This window comes from Ammospiza caudacuta, chromosome 5 (genome assembly GCF_027887145.1).
Source record: "Ammospiza caudacuta isolate bAmmCau1 chromosome 5, bAmmCau1.pri, whole genome shotgun sequence".
NCBI lineage: Eukaryota > Metazoa > Chordata > Aves > Passeriformes > Passerellidae > Ammospiza > Ammospiza caudacuta.
Genome location: NC_080597.1, coordinates 71327713 through 71345199, shown reverse-complemented (window position 1 = coordinate 71345199; position 17487 = coordinate 71327713). Strand labels below are relative to the sequence as shown.

General features: G+C 49.1%; 1 protein-coding gene across 1 annotated transcript in view; it reads right to left on the bottom strand.

Moving 5' to 3' along the window:
- Positions 1-1326: 1326 nt before the first annotated feature.
- FRMD4A (FERM domain containing 4A) overlaps positions 1327-17487 on the bottom strand; it is a 218322-nt gene continuing 202161 nt past the window's right edge. Inside the window, exons 17-23 of the mRNA XM_058804516.1 lie at positions 17209-17437; positions 16014-16070; positions 14979-15216; positions 13789-13953; positions 11238-12097; positions 8773-8869; positions 1327-5026 (exon numbers count right to left, since the gene is read on the bottom strand). Of these exons, the coding sequence (XP_058660499.1) occupies positions 4924-5026; positions 8773-8869; positions 11238-12097; positions 13789-13953; positions 14979-15216; positions 16014-16070; positions 17209-17437 (1749 nt within the window). The 3' untranslated portion in view covers positions 1327-4923. The remainder of the gene's footprint in view (positions 5027-8772; positions 8870-11237; positions 12098-13788; positions 13954-14978; positions 15217-16013; positions 16071-17208; positions 17438-17487) is intronic.

Here is a 17487-nt window from a genome sequence, read left to right as displayed (position 1 = left end):
TGGAAGGGCCTGTGCAAGGTGAGCCCTAAAACCATTGGTACCTGCCTGGTACTGGTGTTCCTGTGCCAAATGAAGACAGAATGGGTGATCACAGAGTGACACAACCCCTGACCTGGAGCCCCTTAGACCCAGGATGCTGCAGAAAACCACATTGCTTGGATTTTATTATGGCATTTAGGTGGGAAAGGAGACAAAAAGCCCAAAGCTGAGTTTTCCCAAGCTGTGAGACCATTCACCCAGGGAATTTCCTAAGATTATTGAGTGGTGAGGAGTTTGTTTCTGACAGAGCAGAACAGAAGCTGCTGTGATGTCAAATGGCCAAAGCATTTGCCTGGGTATTTCTTTTCTCTATGAAGCACTTCATGATGATTTTGCTGTGGAATTTTTATATTTATTCGATAAATGACCTTTTTTCTTGTAACTTCTAATAATAAAATCTAACAATCTGATTGTCCTCCACGGGGGATGCAATCAGATTATTATAATTTTTTAACAGTTATAAAATTCAACACTTGAACTCATTTGTTATTCCATTACATTATTTTATAACACTTTTTTTTGTTGTTGTTTGAAGCTGAGCCATGCCTTAAATTCCCTATTTGCTGTTTGTGCTGCTGGGATGGTTGTTGGGGTAGGGGGTGGGATCAGTTTAATGGAGGAACAGGAGGTGCTGGGAGGGGAGGAGGCTCCATGGACAGTGGGAATAAATGGAAGGAGCAGGAAGCACTGGGAAGTGTGGGAGCCCCATGTGAGACTCTGTGGCTGTTGGAAGCTGCCTGTGGTTTTGAGGGGTGGCCTGAGGGGATGTCAGTGATGTCCCCAGCCCTGTGCAGGGGTCGCTGCTGCCCTACTGAGCCAGCAGGGAGTCACTGCTCCCTTGGGAAGTCACTTCCTTGGAGCAGGGGGAATGTGCTGGTGCTGCAGCCTGTCCCACAGCTGCTGGCATTGCTGAAACAGCTTGGCATCCAATCCATGTGAGTGAGCATTAATTTTAGTTCTTTCAGGTTGTTTCTTGGAAGTAAATATTATTTGTGACTTTGCTTCCCACACTGGTGGGACATCAGTCACACTCCTGTTCCTCCTGGGCCCGGTGCTTGGGAGAAGATGGCACGGAGGCAGCATGGATCTGCTGGGTGCTGAATCCTGAGGGATCTCTGAAGGAGATTTTTTGGGGCTTTTCTGGGGGAGTTCCAGTGTTTCCTGCAGTCAGCCAAGGAGCAGGTCCCTCAGGGACACCCTGGCCAGCTGTGCACACATCTGGAGCAGCATCTCTGGCAGGGGTAAGGATTGCCTGGGCTCTGCCCTCCCAAAGAGACCAGGGCAAGGTTTCATTTTGAAAATGCTTTAATAAGGAAGTGTTGACAACACCGTTTTGCAAAATGTAAAGGTAACTATACAAATTCTTAATACAAAAAGAATAAATTAAAAGCAGATTTTTTTTAAATTCTGCAACTTTTTCTACAACATACATATTTTTTTCCTTGATTACAGTTGAACAGAATCCAGTAAAATCATTTTCCATGCTCTAAAGTCAATTTCAGGAGAGACCTAATTTTTTTCTTCTTTTTTTTTTTCCTTTTTTTTAAACTAGAGAGTCCATTTTACACAACTTGTAATAAAACTATTGACATTAATATATATGTAAAACTTTACATCTAGTTAACTAAGCAGTAACTGGTCATCTGATAGCACCTGAATGGGGATTGGCTATGCCTGAAACTAAAACTAATACAGAGTGAAAACAAATTGGACTGATTCAACATTTTCAACACTCGACTGCATATAATATCATTTAAAAATAAACCCTGCCTCCCAGCACAGCCCCTGCAGGGGCTGTCCCCTGGCTCCTGCCCACACAGAGGGAGTGTCAGACACAGAGACTGAACGTGGTTGTGGCTTTATGGCAGATGGAGCCTTGGAAAATAAAAAAGTAAACGAGGGGTTAAGTTGGTAGTCAAGTGCTTGTCTATAATAGCTATGTATATGCCCCTCCGTGTTATACTTAAATATGTTAATCTCATATGATTAACATTTTATGTACATTTGTGTTTAATTGAATTGAGCTAAACAGTAAAACCTGTTTTACTTAATCTGTCTTTACTACCAGACTGGCTGCTCACATGTGCCTTGATTGCAAACCAGAAAAGCAGAACACAAAGCAAAACTCAATCCGTTTCTAGAAAGCTTCTTCTTCCACTCCAGCCTGTTTGCAATTCAGGCTAAATATTTTTATTTCCCCCCCACCCCTAATTTCAGGGCTGCCACCTTTTAACCTTTGCTGCAAAACTGCAGAGCTGGTCTTGGAGGAATTAATGTTTCTTCCTGTAGTGCCCAGAGGCCTCATAGTGCCGCTGTTGTTGAATTCTTTTTAATTAAAAGAAGGTACACAGAAAAAAAAACAAACCCAAACCACTTACCAGGGAAATTAAAAAGAAAACAGACAGTTGCTCAGAGCCCCTAAAAATCCTTGGGCTAAATTATTTGCTGTAGCTTAATTTGGTCCTTATTTAATCCTTTTACTTCAGCTACCAAATTTTATCAGTAAATGTCATTAATCAGTACTATCTCTTATCCAGCTAAAAATCCAATTAGGAGCTTGAAATAATTCCCATGTTAAAGACCCCAAAGCACAAAGAGATGGTGAAAAGAGCATTTTGCTTGTCCAGATAAAGGCTGCAATCTCACCACTGGCTGTTCTTCCAGAACTGAAAGCAAGGCTTCAATTACTGTCACGGTGCACTGCACTCCTGGCTGATGCTTCAGGGAGGCCCAGAAGCACAAGGTTTGTGTGGTCACCTTTGTATACCCTTTGCCAGGGTTTTTGTGGGTTTTTCTCAGAGGGATAATTCATTTATGCTTCATGTGTGAACATAAAAGAGTTTCCTTACAATGGCATTATGGAATGGTTTGTGTTGGAAGTGACATCATCCAGTTCCAACCCTGCCATGGCACAGGGACACCTTCCCCGGACCAGGCTGCTCAGAGCCCCATCCAGCCCTGGCTCTGCCACAGGTTTCCCTGGACAAATAACAGCCTTTATATATATAATAATTATTATAACTGCCTGTCCTACCTCATCTCTGCAAGGCCTCCTCCCCACCTCACCAGGGATGCAAAGCAGCAGTGCAGGGAACCAAAGCCAACACTTCTGGTGTGAGTCGCAGAAAAGGAATTAGCATGAGCTGCTCGCATTAATGTTTAGAAACCCCATCGTTTTTCAAAGCCTAATTACACAGAACCCATTCTCTTTTAAAGCCTGGAATGCAGTTTTCCAGCAATCTTAATACCAAAAGGAGTGGCAGCCCCCCAAGTCATGGTGTTTAATTTGAAACGTTTCACTCTACTTTGTCTGGTAGACGCTGTTGTTATTCTTGGAACACACACACACACACATACACACATACACACTCTCACACTTTTTTTTTTTTCCCTTTTTCCTTAAACTAAAGCTAACTTCAGTTTCTGCTTTTCACAAAGTAACCCCCTCCAGCCGTTTCTGTTAATGCCTTTCCCATAGGAAATCATCGTTTGCACGCACCGACGGGGGCAGGCCGGGCGCCACCCCCATCGAGTGGCAATAAAAACAGCATAGCACCGCAGTGAAGACTAAGACGTGCCAGCTTCAACATCCACCTAGATTGTGCACTTGTTCCTTGCTTACAAAAGTGTCTTTGAGGCCTTTGGAAGTTCCATGGCTTGACATGTATAAAGCATTGCTCTAAAGTATGTGTAAACTCGCAGCTCCTTCCAGGCCGCGCTCGTGCTGCTCGTCCGGCGCCTTGCTCGGTCGCTTCCCCTTCTCTCTCTCCCTAGGGGAAGATTTCCCTGTCTGCTGGATGTCCAACCCTACTCCAGGAGCCTTCCAGGGGCCAGAGCAGCTCTCCCACACGGCAGCACACGGGTGACGAGCCCTTTGCTACACTGGTGCTAACGAAGGGAAGAGGAGTGGGACCAATACGTGAACGCAGATTGGCCGTGTCAGCTCGATGTGCTTTCCCTTGTGCAGAGACAGATCCCAATTTATTGGCCAGGTCTGCTTGTGGAAAGGTTTTTTTTGGCAATTTTTATCTGTATCAAATCAACCAGTACAATCCCAACCTCTCCATGTATTGGTGGGCTCTGTGCCAGCCACAGAGCTCTGTGAGTGCAGTACTCGCCTCTGCTTTAGGTGATGCCTTTGTAAACCTTGTGCGTCCAGTCCAGGAGTGGCCCGCAGACAGCGATGCTGTGACACCAGCCCAGACCTCGGGTGTGTCTGCAGCACTGGGGGTTCTTTTGCTTGTGTGTAGGTGGGCTCCAAATGAAGAAGGAAATGCCATTTTGCAGGGGGTGGTCGTGGCTGCCACTGAGTTAAAGAAGGGAGATGTTCTTGTAGCTAGAACTTGCTGAGCAACTCATCCTGCCAACGGTGGTGTGGAGATCTTTGGCAGTGCTGACCTGATTGTGAGACTGACACAGCTCTGAAATGATGGGATTTACTGTTTCAGAACAGATGCACTTTCAGGAATATGGTCTCCATTTCTCAGCCTCTGTCCTGCTCCCTCCCCCTTCAAACTAATGCTGTTGGCTTCAGCTTGCAGGTCATGGAACTCTTGCTGCTGTTACGTGCTGTGGAACACTAATCTTTGATAGAAGCCTTGGAAGGAAAGGAAACCCAGTTTTGAAACTGGCTCTCCAGATGGCTGCTCCTCTCTGCCCCGTGGCCATGGCAGGGATGGGCACCCTCTGGCAGGGGGATGTGCTGCTCTGCCAGGGTGCATGGCTCAGGGCCGGTGTTCCACAAATGTTGTCTGGAATTGCATCGTGAGAAAAGTGCTTAGAGTTGAAGCTGGTGCTGGGTGACAGTGCATCTGGGTAAGGCAAATGAGAGGCAGTGAGGTGATCTCAGAATGGCATTGATGTGATTAACTTGAGGTCAGGGGTTCACACTAGAGTTCCAGGCTTGGCTTTTTCCTGCCCATACCACTGGACATCTGCTAATTCTGGATAGAGGGGAGAATCCAGGAAACAGCTATCATTGTAGTTCCTGCAGGAGAAAGGAAGCTTTGTTAGGACAGTGAGAAGTTCAGCCATGAGCACAAAACGTTGTGTTATGGGTGGAGAGGAACACAGGGTATTCACAGGCCCCACTGCACTCTGCCTGTGTCCTCTTCCCCCCTGCCCTGGGTACAGCAGCAGTGCTGTGCCTCTGCCCTGCCTGAGGCCCTGCCTGCTGTCCTGCTCAGCAGGAAGGTGGGATACAGATTTTTCTATAGGATGCTCTCCAAGGAGCAACTCCTTAGAGCAGCTCACTCAGACATGGGCTGCATCACCCAGTGGGAACAATGAAGGAGGAAGGTGGTGGCACTTTCTGTAGCACTTCTGCTCTGGGCAGAGCCTTGTGCATCACTGAGCAGTCACAGAGTGATGTGCCTTTCCAGGGATGCACCAGGAGGGGACTAGTGAGGGCATGCCAGGTCTGATGTGGGAAGGACCATGTTTTGCTGCTTGGCTTTTTCTTTGCCTGTACTGAGTAGATGAGACAATTCATAAGAATTTTCTCTGCTATTTATGTTAAGAGCTCTACCCAGCATCAGCTCCTGGCTTAGGCTGGGGAGCTTCTTCTGAAAGGAAAACGAGTCAAAATCTGGATCTTTTGAAAAGTGACTGCTGTATCTGTGCAGTCATAGCTCTCACACTTTGATTTGAACTAACTTCCAAAGTAGAGACTGTTTTGAGGCCAAAGGCAGGAGATGCATATTTTTTCTGTTTATTGCAGGATTCTCACTGCTTCCTGCATTCCCTCCCCACCTCACAGCACTGATCTCACATCTGGTGCAATTCCTTCTTCCTCTGCCCTGTTTTCCACCTGGTTTCCCTGGGATTGGTGTCTGAGAGGAACCTGAGCAAGGGCATCGACATTTGCATGTTAAAAAGCCTTTTGTTTCCCAGCTCAGTGCTGGAGCACAGAGCTTTATGGGATAACTCTAGAAAGCTGGGCTTGAGGTACTTGACAGATGCCAGCTGTGAATGGATGTAGATTCAAATGAGAGTGTCAGACAGTGATGGCAGTTTAATTAAAACAAAAACACTCTGAGGGTTTTTTTGTTCCCTCCACCCTTCCCCCTCTGTGTTCCCACAGGAATGGGGCCGGGGCTGCTCCTTGTTCCATAAAACCTCTCTGCTGGTGCTGCTGCTGCAAACAGCCCCAGCTCTGTGGCAGGGAGGGAGGAGGAAGGTGTGATGGAGCTGTGGCTGGAGGGAGCCTGGGAGCTCTGGCCAGGGCTGCTGAGCTCACCCTGGTGTCCCCAGCAGGCTGCTCCCACTGTCCCCACAGCTCTCTGCCCACGCTGCTTTCAACTCTCCTCAGCCACAGATTTGTTCCCTCCCCAGCCTCTGTGCCCATTCAGCCTCGGCAGGGACACAGAGCAGGCTGGGCCTGAGGGGAGTGCAGGGACACAGAGCAGGCTGTCCCCATGTCCCTCTCACAGGGAAAGGCAGGGACACAGAGCAGGCTGTCCCCATGTCCCTCTCACAGAGAAAGGCAGGGACACAGAGCAGGCTGGGCCTGAGGGGAGTGCAGGGACACAGAGCAGGCTGTCCCCATGTCCCTCTCACAGGGATGGCAGGGACACAGAGCAGGCTGTCCCCATGTCCCTCTCACAGGGAAAGGCAGGGACACAGAGCAGGCTGTCCCCATGTCCCTCTCACAGAGAAAGGCATGGACACAGAGCAGGCTGGCCCCGAGTCCCTTTCACAGGTAAAGGCAGAGACACAGAGCAGGCTGGCCCTGAGTCCCTTTCACAGGGGACAGTGCCACAGCCTCTCTGGAAAGGCACAGAGGGTGGAATGCTCCCCAGCCCTGCAGGGAGCTGGCTGGCACACAAAGGGGCACAGAGCTGAAGGGCAGCTCCAGCAGGAGGCCGGGCACTGCGCTGTGCTCACCGAGTGTGGGGCAGGAGGAGGAAAGAACAAAACGTTCCCTTACTATACCTCTATTCATCAGTACTTTGGTGGGTTGGAGACTGAGACTCATCCATAGTGGGTGAGTTGTCTGTTGCTTCTCTGAACAAAGGAGAGCCAAAAAGGAGGAAAGAGGAGAGAGGAAATGTTAAAGAAAAGAAGTGACACAGACATTGTTAACGAGCTTATTAATCCAGTGGGGAAACAAGTTGATGAATCATCTTTAGGAAAAGTTAGTGACACAAAAACATGTTAGGGAGAAATGTCAATCTGTGGAGTCATGCTGGGAGGGCACAGCCACTCCTGCAGTGGAGGAATCTATTGTGCATCTAATGGCAGACTGGGTCCACTCCTGTATTTATACACACACACCTTGGGTGCTGTGCTCAGGTACAAAACAAGTGTTGATTTGTCTCCACTTCTTTTAGGGCATTGGCTATAAATACAGATAGCTTCACTTTCACCAGCTGAGAATTTAGCTTAAAAGTATTTTTGCTGTGAGAGGCAAGGTGCAGGACAGCTTGAATGGAAAAATAAGAAAAGCTGAGATTATCCAAACAGATGTCTCGGCTGGCTGCTCACCAGTTTTAATTCTGATCATCATCGAGTTATTTAGAAGAATTAGAATTGGGATGGAGACTAAGATTTGAATTTAGTCTCAAACCCTTAATAGTGGAAATTGCAGTGTATGGTTAAGGCAGGTACCATTTTGCCTATCTTGCTATCCCATGACTTTTAGTGAAATGGGACCAAAAACATTCTCCTGTTCTAAAGTTGGAAGCACATGCAAAGACCACATGAGACTGGATGTCAAATGTGTGAATTTAAAATCCAGGTAAGCCTAAGGGGCTGTGGTCATGGTTCTCCTCAGCTCCAATTTAAAGTGCAGTCACAAACAGTGCTGGAGTAACCAGAGGTCAAACCTGGTCATAGGTGACATGGGTAATTAAAGAGCAGGAGGTTTTCCAGTGGTTGCACAGTGAAATGTTTTCAAAGTTAGTTCCAATTCATGACTCAGGGTATCAGCTCTGTTTTCTATTCAGCATGAGGGTATTTTGAGGACTGTAGTGTCAGATCTAGCTGATCTCACCAAAGTCTCATCCCACTGGATGTGCTGAGTTAGACGGGATCTGGAAATGACCTTTATTTCACATGGCAGGACAGAATTGCTGGACAGAGAGTGCTAGAGAATACCCATGGGAGCTTGTAAAAGGTTGTTTATTTACTCCTGGAACTCCCTGCCTTGCAAAGAGGTGCCAAAGAACACAATGACTGTATTTACATTAGTAATGGCTATGGGTGTGTAATGCTTCCCTCACACTCTGGTGAAGCACCTTCATGTTAGTGGTAGCTGAAAAAAGATGCCCTTAAAAGTCATGAAGACACATTGCTGGGGAAAACTGAGCAGAAAAATGGATTGCTGCACACACAGGTATGGCAGGCACTGAACCTTGCCTTTTCAACAAGGTCTTGGTGTGCACAGCCTGTTTTGTGATGGCTGCTAAAAAAGAAACATCAGCTATTTCAACATAGGAAGAAGACTGGGGGAAGGAGCCTGTCCAAGCAGGAGGAACCTGCAGGGCTCCTTTCCTTGTGGATCTGACACTACTTGGAGCAGTGCTGGGTGTGGATGACTCAGCCTTGTCTTGCTCAGCCTAAACCAGAGCTCCACCACCACGAGAGCACAGGTGGGGACTGGAAATGCTCTATGTGGTTGTAGGCTATGGAGCACATGGGAGACATTCTCCACAGCTGTGCTGCTGTGTGGGGAGCTTGCTCTCACTGGGAGGGAGGGATTTGGATTCTGTGAGCTGCTCCAGAGCCACTCACCCAGTCTGCCAGGTGAGGATGTGGTGGGGGCTGCCCGGCGGCGTGGTTGCGAGCTCGCTCGACGGCGTGGAACTCCTCTGGCTGTGAGGTAAGGCAGCTGGAAAACAACCAAGGGTGGGGAAAACCACTGGTGAGGTGAGAACACAAAGGTCAGGGTGCTTCAGAAGCATCAGCTGGTCAGACCAGCAGGAACATGTCTGGCTGTGAGCAAACACAGCCTGGGACAGGCCTCGCCCCGTTCCTGGGTGACTGTGCCTGAGCACAGGAGCAGAGCCTGTGCTGACACTGCTGCACATCACGGGCTGGATCTGCCCTCAGCTCTGCAGGAACACTCAGTCTCCAGCTCAGTCCAGCCACCCAGGCTCTCCTGATCCTGCCTGGCACACACCACACTTCTCCCAGCACAGAAACTTGGTTACTGCTGCCTGGACTCCATAATCCTGAAGTGGAGGAGCTCAGCCTGCCAGGCTCAGCCTCCTGTTTTCAGGGGTGGTGGGAGATGCTCCATGTCCCAGGAGCCAGGGCTGGCAGTGGTGAGAGCCTGGACAAGTACACTGCTGTGAAGATTTCAAAAGCTACAACTCCCTTTCACTGTGGGTTTGTAAAAAATGCCTGTCTTTGCTGACAGTCCTATTAGGGACCAAAGGAAGGCTTAGCATGACTGAACCAAGACAGAAGCAAGCTGGACTATAAATGGGCACTGCCTCTTGGAGGAATTTCCCTGGTGAGGGTGCAGCAAATAAAACCACCTCACTAACCTTTATTCCTCCTCAAGTCTATACAGTGACCTCTGAATTTAACACATGCCTAGAATGTAATACATGACTAGAAGTCTCATCCTCTTTGAAGGACAGTGGTGCAGCCCAACTGACCTATCACCTGAAATGATGGAGACTTCTACCTGGCACCCCTCTCTCTGCTGGTAAATTCTTTAGCTGCTGCCAAATGACACCTAAAGGGCAAAACAAATTTTAATTTGCTTCTGGGGCTGACAGCTCCTGAGGTCAGTATCCTCCCATAGCTGTGACTGGGAACAGACTCTGAACACAAAACCAATCTATGCTGCCAACTGGTCAGGCTATGCTGTGATTACTGAACATTCCTGGGCTGCACAGGTATCAAATTTAGGTTTAAAGCCCCAGCTGAGTTAGGGAATGGACTGACCAACAGTGATCTTTATTTGCTCTCACCACAACCCGCCATTTTCCTGAACTGGTACCATTTCCAAGGCTAACCAAAAGCTTTCCAGTGTTCAAGAATTTTCTCTTGCTGCATGGAACAGAAATGCCCATCAACCAAAGGGAGGAGGACAGATTTTCATAGGGGGACACAGGATGGTTCTAGCAGCTGCTCAGTTGTGTGTTTTCCACCCCTGGTACTCCTGTGAGTGCATCACACATCAACCAGCCCCTTCTTGGGCAGCTGCTGGTGGCCCACGAGGAGCCTCTGACTCCTCACTGGAGGTGGCAGCGAGTGCAGGGCCCCCCTGGTGCCAGTGTGGGGGTCACCATGGACTGGGCACCACGCTGGGATGGCAGAAGAACAGCCAGCATGGGTGGACAATGCACTGCTCTGCCTGGGGGCAGTGGCAAGTGCAGCTGGGGCAATGGTGTCTCCATGCTGAGGCTGAGGCACGTGGCTCAGATCTTTACTAAGTCCTTGATCTGTCCACACAGGCTGGACAAGGAGTGACTGATGGCTAGTAAATATTTAACCCTGGACTGTTTCACACACATTGTAGCCTTCCTTCTCAGTGTAATGAATCTGACTGTTTTCTTACCATTTAATATTAACAGCCCAGAGGTGTACGTAACATGTATGTTTAATATTAACAGCAATGCTCTGTACATAACACAGAGGCAAAATACTGCACAAATTGCAGCACTCTGAGTTTCAGGGTATTATCAGCAGAGTTATTGGAGCTGAATGGGAAAACCAAGTCTCAGCAGTGCACAAAGATGTCATTGCTCAAACATTTTCGTGGGGGGTGGAGGGGCTGGGATGCCCCACTTAACCTTTCTCATACTTTTGGTGTTTCAGTGAGTACATATATTCTCCTAGTCTGTGCTGAACCCCTGCTTGCTTCATTGCACCCCTCGCTGTGATTATGAATAGTGATGCTCCCATAGCTTTGTCACCTTCAGCCTCTAGTGCCATCACCCAAAACCCAACTGCACTCTGAGGAAAGACCTGGCAATAACCAGGCTTTGGTCCCTATCTGTCCTTTGAGCCCGTCATTGAGAAGTGATGATTTCCATGGATGTTCCCAAACATTCTCATTGAGGAATGTCTTGGAAAAGGCTTGCCCCTCAATGTTACACCTCCAGGCTTGGTGAGCAGTGTGTGCAGGCCAGATAACATGCTGTGTCCTGGCACTGCTCTCCAGCTGGGGTGTAACACCTGGCATAGACCTGGGCTGAATGAGGCTCCCATCCCTCCCGCCCCTGCCTGGGCCTGGCTCTCACCTGATGTTGCTTTACACATCTGAGGCATTCTCGTGACCCGGCTGTGTGCCACAAAGGTGCTTTGAGAAGATGTGCTGTACTGGGAGCTGCTGTCCGAGGAGGTGGAGCTGGTGTGCGAGAGGCGGCTGTGCTCCTTGTGGGAGGCCGTGGAGCGCTGGTACCAGAGCCGCAGCTCGTCCGACACCGCAGTCCTGCCCGAGCCCTTCTCGTGGCCCTCCCTGCCCAGAGATGGAGTCCTTATGATCTGGGAGCGGGATGGGGTGAGCCTGACAGAGTCCACTTCATCCCCGTGCCAGTTCTCCTTAAACATTCCCCCTGCTGTGTAGGAGTTGGAGGTTTTGAATTGTGCTTTCACGCTGTAGTGTCCCTCCTGGTCGTTCTCCAGGCTCCGCACCACCACGGGCGTGGAGCTGCCCTCGATGTACAGGGGATACTCTTTGATCCTGTACTGTGAGGAGGGCTGGCTCTGGCTGTGCAGGTAGACACGGTGGTGTCCCGTCCCGTTCCTCGCAGCCAGGTTGGGCATGCTCCCTGAATTGGAAGAGACCAGGTTTCCTGCTGATTTGTGCCTTTGCCTCTGCCGCTCTCTGGCTTTCGACGGGGAATCCTCTGCCAGGGTGGAGTAGTTGGGGTTCATCTGAGCAGGGTAGTAGTGCTCCGAGCTGGAATGGCTGGTGCAGGAAGAGCAGTCGTCCATGGGGTCAGAGCCATTACTGCTACGAGTCCTTGGGGTGTAGAAATCAGGGCTCCCTGTCTCATTTTCTGAGCCCAGGAGCTTTCCTTGTGACTCCAAACTGGAGCTCCGGTGTCTAAAGTGCTGAGCTAAGCTGTGCAGTCTGGTTGGGCTGATATCTACTGACCTGCAGGCACCAGGAAAGAAAGCAGGCTGTAAGTCAACAGGTTGAATTGTTCCCCATCCCTGCCCGTATACAAAGCCACCAAAGGAATCCGAGGGCATCGAAAACCTGAACCCTTCCAGCACTGCTTGGGGCTGCTGCCTGCAATACAATCTGCTTCCCTGCTGCAGGGCTTGAGCTGATCAGGTCCTGTTCCTGTTCCTCTCCAGTTCCTTGGTGGTGACATTGAGTCTGCAGCACCATGAGGGACATAAACCCCTGCCCAGTCCAATTCCTCTGTGGCATGCCACCCTGGGAAAAGCCCAGTCTGAAGGGTAAAGCTTGGGAACCTCAAGCCTTGGCACCTCACAGACCACAAATGTGATGAGATTCCCTTGCAAGTGGCCCATGAAAGTCCTGCGTGGGTACAATCCGCCTAATAAGAGACAGATAGACAGACAGACTGTCCACACTTAGCCCTGAACATTGTGATTTCTCCACTGGTCATTGAAAAAGTCACCCCTTGCCAAGCAACTTGGTGCTGCTGGGGCACAGCCATGGGTGATGCATGTCATTGGTGACAGCCCTTCAGGCAACCACCCCAAATCACAGTTTACAAGGCTTTACAAGGCTTGACTCATGGCCAAGTCTGGGAGGTCTCTATTCACCCCAGCTGTTTGAAGAGCTCCACCCATCCATTCAAGGAGCAGAAACACATCTGCATGATGGATGGCTAAGGCAAGGGCATGCAGCTCATGAATGAACTACAGACTGAGCAATGGTTGTTTCAAACACCCAAATGTCCCCTACTCAGTTAAGGCCACTTTTCAAGCCCTGTGCCAAGCTCATTTCTCATACAGCTTGGCTCCAGGGTTAACAGACATTGCACCATTGAAAGGTATCCTCAGCCAAAAGTTTGTAACAAATTTAACCCAGAGCTTTAATGCCTTGTATTGTCTGTGCCCAAGGCTGATGTGTTGGCATAACTCTTGATTTATTCTGAGCTAAATGATGGTAGCACTTCCCCTTAGGGCAGGACAGAGACCAGAACACAGCTCTGGATCAGTTCTGCTCCCCGCAGTGGCCATGGTGCTTGCCACAAAAGCAAAAGAGCAATGAAGTTGAACAGTTTGTACAAATCCTGCTGAAAATCACAGTCAAGTTTGGCCCCACATATCCAATCATCTCCCTTACACACTTCAGCTCTTTCCTCTGTCAGCCCTGGACTAAATTCCACTGCAACCTGGGTCTCTGGCTGGATTGCTCTTGATCTTAAAAATATCACACATAAGCAAACATTATATGCACGAGGGAAAATTAACACTATTCAACATTTTGTATCAGACAGGAAGCAACATGTTCTCTCCAGCTGGATCCATGGAGGAGTTTACTGCAGAACTCAGCAGTAGCATCAAATGCATTTTAAAAGTGGCCTGTAGAACCTATAAACAGTCTGAGATGAAAGGTCCCAGCAGAAGAAGAGCTTGATCACTTCAGGAGAGGGATGAGGGGCAGAATCATGTTTATCTGAAGGGATTTCAGGATGTCAGTTCAGGAGAGACTCTACTGGCACAAGCACATGAGCCTCTTATGTGAGCAGGACTGGTTAGTGTCCTTTCCTGAACTGGGAATTAATCCCTACCCTGAGGGAAGGATGAAGCAAGGCCAATTTATTTCAGGGTAAGCAGGGTGAGGCTGGAGCCAGGATCACTTACCTCGTGGAGTGGACGTAGTGCGGGCTGCGCACCCGCAGATCCGGCGTTGACGGCATGCTGGACTGGGAATTCCAGTGGGGAAGGCTCCGGATGGGGCTGTTCTGCAGCGAGCTGCTGCCTCCTGCCTCAGCACAGCTCCCGCTGCTGGGGAACCGCTTGTGGCTGCTGCAGAGAAACACCCTGCCTCAGCTCTCCCACAGGAATCGGGGCAAGTGGCTCCCACACATCCTTCCAGATCTCAGGCACGTGCCTGGGATCTTGCAGGGGCGAGTGGGAGTTGGGTCAGCTGCTGTTCTGAGCTTGTGTCCCAGCCCTTGTGGTGCCAGAGGTCAAGGCCAAGTCCTGTCAAAGCCCTCAGATGATCCACCATCCAACCCTTCTAAATGTTTTGCAGAATAACACTGAGATACCAAACAGCAATCATGTGGCTGTAGCCTGTTTTGATGACCTGCCTATTGGCCAAAAGTCTCCTTTTAGTAAGGGACAACTTTGTAAATTTTGAAATGGCTCCCACCTGTCCCTCCTGAAAGCAGGGAATATCTCTGTGCTGGAGTGTTGGGGAAGATGAAACAGGAAAGCCTGATAAATATGATTGTCTGGTAAAAGATTTTGAGAATATAGAAACTATAAGCGAGACTGAAAGCAAGCTCTGAGATACGTTAGCTACTGAACAACTGGAAAACAATGGTGTGGCCAGCTGAAGGTAATCCCCTTTGGATGAAACAACACCCTCTGCTTGCAGACAGGTCCAAGGGTCAGAGCAGACCCTACTAGCTTGGCAGAAGAGGTCCAAAGAGGAATTTTTAGGGTTTAAAATATAACACAGGATGGTAATGTAATGATTCTTATAGGCTATATGCAAATGCTATAGAATTTGTATATTGTACTAGATTGGTTAGTGAGAATTAGAATATTCAACACAGAAGAAGATTTATTGTATTGTAATGGGAACCTCGTTCTCTTGCCCTTTAATGCTCTTACCCTTTTACTCTCTCACCCTCCCATCTTCTCTACCGCTCTCTTCTCTCGGGCCTGCTCCGAGCTGTGTTTGGCAGCTCCCAGCAGGGCCCTGCCCTCTGCAATAAACCCCAAGTTCCATGACCTGGGTTCAGAAATCTCTCGTCTCCGTCCACCCCGGCCGTGCTACCCCCCCACACTCCTACACTGGAGCTTCACTAGATCTGGCTCACCTGGAATGGCTGTGCGAGGAGCGCTTCTTGACCTTCTCATAGGGCTCATCCAGGGATGACTCACTCCACATCTTGGGTTTGATGGGGGACTTGTCGTAGTCGCTGCGGTGGAAATGCATCTGGCGCAGCCCCTCCAGCGACTGCGGCGGCGGCGGCCGGCTGTGCAGCGGCGGCCGCGGAGGGAGCCCCTTGTGGGGGGACTGCAGGGGGGAGATTGTGCTGGTGACCTGGGAGTCCTCTGTGGAGAGAAGGGAGAGAGGAGATGGCTGTGGGACACCTGCAATGGCGGCACAGCCCCAAGAGATGCCATGCACCTCCAGAGCCTGCTTCCCTGCCCTGATTCCCCTGGCTGTGCTCAGGGACGTCCTGAAGACCTGACTTTCAGAAGGGCACTGGCTGACATTCTCATTTTGAGAGAGAATGGCCAGCAAGAGGGTATGATGCCTTAAAACAACTGAAACTTCAGGCAAAATAAGGGGCAATTCTAGGACTGTCTTTTGAAATAATTCAGAGCAGTAATCACAGCAATATTAACTGCTCCAGGCCTGATGTCTGACTATAAGATAAGAGTCAGACACTATGGGGAAACCATAATGATGATTTTTGTTGATTTGGTCCTTTGAGTAGAACTCTGCTAGGAATGGTGTTCCTGTTAGGGTGAGGTTACTGATGGGAAGGCATGCAATGGTTTGTGGGTAGTTTTCTTTGGAGCCCTCCTGTTTTTTGGATATCTTGTTCACCATTTAGGCTGTGAATGATGGAGCCTGAGCACAGGAAGAGCATGGCTTTGAAGAACGCATGGGTTGAAATGTGGAGGAAGGCTAGCTCAGGGAGGTTTAGTCTGATTGTAACTATTACTAGTCCTAGTTGGCTTGAAGTAGACTCAAAGAGTCAAATCATTAGGGGAAACCAAGCTTTTTTTTCTTCTGGGATCTATCAGTGGACTATTACACAGAACAGTAATTCCATTTTGAGTGTCAATCAGGAGTTCACACATCGCCTCCCATTTTCTAGAACATACAGCAGCCAACATACCATCCTCAAGAACAAGGGCATCCGAGAGGGAGCTGTCTTCACTGGCAATGTTTCCTTCTGAAGAAAGAAAATACAAAGATGGTCAGATGGTCCCAAGATTTGCCATGTCCGAGTGCTGAACTGCACTATGATCTTTGTCCACTGAGTCTTATCCTTAAGCAGTCACCCACACCTTCCTCCCCCACCAGAGCAAGAGGCAAAATTCCTATGAATGGTTGACTCAGCCCACTCTCAGGCTGGGAGGGCAGAGCTGCAGGTCAGGTCTCTCAATAGCAGGCTGCCTTTCAAGGAGCTGCTAAATCTTTTCAATAACTGGGGATTAAGGCTGAGTCACAACAGAGAGCTGAGATCCCCAGAGGATGCAAACTGGCACAGTGCCATTGGTGAGATTTACATCTTGGCCCTTAAGCACTCTGGGTTTGATCCATCTTAAAATGGTCATCCTGCTGCTAACTAAAGGCTCACACCAAATACAAGTGCTGTGGAATTCAAGGAAGTGTTTTTGGAGCATCTTCTGCAGCAGTAGTAAAAACTCTCAGGTCTTTGAGCTGCCTTCCCCAGCCTGTGTCCTCATGGCTGTCTGTTATCTCTGACTAAGGTGCAATTTGGTACCCAGGTCACAAACACAGCAGCTCTAATCTCAGTTCCTGCACAAAAGCACAGAGAAAAACTCTGCAAGTCAAAGGGAAAGGGGAAAATCCTCAAGGGAGAAAGAACCACGGCAGAAAGTTATGGATTTAATGAAAAATCAATCAACAACCCAGTAAACCATAAAGTGCCCTGAGAATTACATTGTTAAAAAAAGAAAATGAAAAGAAATATTTGAACACAGCCATGAGACTGCTCCCACTTTGATTTTACAGATGCCTTTGAGCTAGAGAGCTCACCCCTATCTGCTAACATTAATTACATTTGTACTGCACTGCTCTGGAGGAGACACCAGGAGAGCAATTTCACAGGTGAACAAAGGAGTCACAGCCTGCTCTGCTGACACCCTGATCACCCACAGCACACCACAGCTTTGCTGCTGTGACCCAGCACAGCCCTAGTGCACAGCACCCTCTGACAGCACCCCTGGGGCCCTCCAGGCAGGAGGAGGGAGGGGAAATTTGGTAAGAATTTTTCTCCCTGCCCTCCACAGTGATGCTGTGGGCACCAAGGTGGTGTCACTTGGTGGGCACCAAGTCCCACTTACCATCTATGATCAGGGAGGCCCTCTGGGTTGGCTTCTTCCCGGATTTGATGCGGTACTCGTTGATGGCATTCTCAATCTCCTGCAGTTTCTTCAGGGCATTCAGGTAGGAAGTCTTCCTCTGCTTCTTCAGCTTTTTGCTGACGTTGGGGTCGCTGGCCAGGCGCCGCGCAGCCTCCGTGATCTGGGACTGAATGGCAAATTCCCTCTCCAGGCGCTCCAGCTCTGCCTCCTGGTGAAAGGCCAGTGGGTTCTGGTTACCACCAAACTCTCTGAGCCCAC